General features: G+C 38.0%; 1 protein-coding gene across 1 annotated transcript in view; it reads left to right on the top strand.

Annotated features, from left to right (window-relative positions):
- Positions 1-1,409, top strand: part of LOC109221888 (probable aminotransferase TAT2) — a 4,425-nt gene extending 3,016 nt beyond the window's left edge. The window contains exons 2-4 of the mRNA XM_019386320.1: positions 192-580; positions 680-898; positions 1,226-1,409. Of these exons, the coding sequence (XP_019241865.1) occupies positions 192-580; positions 680-898; positions 1,226-1,324 (707 nt within the window). The 3' untranslated portion in view covers positions 1,325-1,409. The remainder of the gene's footprint in view (positions 1-191; positions 581-679; positions 899-1,225) is intronic.
- Positions 1,410-1,834: the final 425 nt, after the last annotated feature.

Genomic DNA, 1,834 nt, shown 5'->3' with positions numbered 1-1,834 from the left:
TTTTTTTTTTTTTTTTGTTTAATTACATTGGAGGTAGGGGTGGGAAATTGGGAAGGGGAATAATACATGACGGGAAATCGAACCCTCACCAACAAGGTGAAAATTCAGGTAGCAAACCAATTGAGTTACTAAGATTCTCCACGTTAGTAGATAGAACTTAAACTCTTTGTCAAAATGTAATTGTACTGCAGAAGGCCAAGAACTAGTCTTAGTAATATTGATGTTTCAAATATTTACCAGGTCAATTGCAGAATTTCTGTCTCGTGACTATCCATACGAATTGTCACTGTATGATGTTCATGTCACAGCTGGTGCTAAGCAAGCAATAGAAGTCCTAATTACAGCTCTTGCCGTACCTGGTGCTAATATTTTGCTTCCTAGACCAGGATATCCAACATATGAAGCTCTTTCCACATTTAGCCGTCTCGAAGTGCGGTACTATAATCTTCTCTCTGAGCAGGATTGGGAGGTTGACATCGATGGGCTTGAAGCTCTAGCCGATGATCGTACTGTTGCCATGGTTTTTATAAACCCTGGTAATCCGTGTGGGAATGTGTACAAGCGTGAACATTTAAAGAAGGTCGTGTCATCGTTGTATTAGAATGTGGTTGTTTTGTTTAAAGTGTTGATTTAATTAGGTTTGCTTATTAATTGTTGATTTCTTAAATGGGAGTAACAGATTGCAGAAACTGCGAAAAGGCTTGGAATGCTAGTAATATCAGATGAAGCCTATGGTCATCTAGTTTTTGGTAGTAGTTCGTTTGTGGCGATGGGAGTCTTCGGAGAAATTGTACCTATACTGACAATTGGCTCCATATCAAAGAGATGGATGGTTCCTGGTTGGCGAGTTGGTTGGATCGTGATGTGTGATCGCAATGGCATCCTTCAAAAACATGGGGTTCTCTCTCTCTCTCTCTCTCTCTCTCTCTCTCTCTCTATAAAGCGAAAAACACAATGAAATTTTGATGGGAAAAATTATGTTTTACATTTTTCTTTCTTTTGTTAAAGGAAAAATATGAATGAGGGACAAAATAACAAAGATTGGTTTTCCAGTCATACATGTCGTTTACACCCTAAACCACATATAAGGCTTGCATATATTAACTTGCACTTGGCCCCATTAGTAGCAATTCTACTTGCTCCTAAGGGTGTTATATTTACACTCCACACATGCAGAAATCTATATGCAGAAATAAGAATCTTACTTTTCTTCTTCTGATCTCAGGTTGTGGAGTCCATCAAAAGCTGCCTTGAAATCTCTGCTGATCCTTCTACACTCACTATGGTATGTTATACAAGCACTTATTCGAAAGGTTTGATATAGTGTGCAACTAGTGTGGTTGCATTTTTATGCTGTTAAAGTTCTACTCGGAGCTGCAAACTACGGTTACATTTTTTTTTGATAAGTTGATAACAAGATGCATGATCTACAAATGTGATAAAAGCATCATTTCTAGGCTATGGGATTTTGTTTTTGAGTCTTTATTGATATTATTGAATTGATTATGCCTAGATATCGTTATTTCGGAGTCGGATTGTAGAGGAAAGGCGGTATTGGAGAGTTGATTGCTATTCTTGGACCGAGGTAAGTGTTTGATCTAACTTTGGTAAGAGGGAATAGGATTAGGATATTATTTGCTAATTGCTAAATGAAGAGTACGGTGTATAGGCATGGTGACGGTTATCTATACACCGGAGTCTAGCATGACCGTGGGTCTTAAATGTGTTTGAACCGGACTTTGTGAAACATTCTTCTTGTCTAATTGCTAAGTTTCCTATAATGTGAAGGGTTGAGGAGGAATTGCGATTGGTATATATTTGATCGTTGTCTCGA

This window comes from Nicotiana attenuata, unplaced genomic scaffold (assembly GCF_001879085.1).
Source record: "Nicotiana attenuata strain UT unplaced genomic scaffold, NIATTr2, whole genome shotgun sequence".
NCBI lineage: Eukaryota > Viridiplantae > Streptophyta > Magnoliopsida > Solanales > Solanaceae > Nicotiana > Nicotiana attenuata.
Note: the sequence above shows the minus strand (reverse complement) of the source record. Positions and strands in the feature narration are given on the sequence as shown.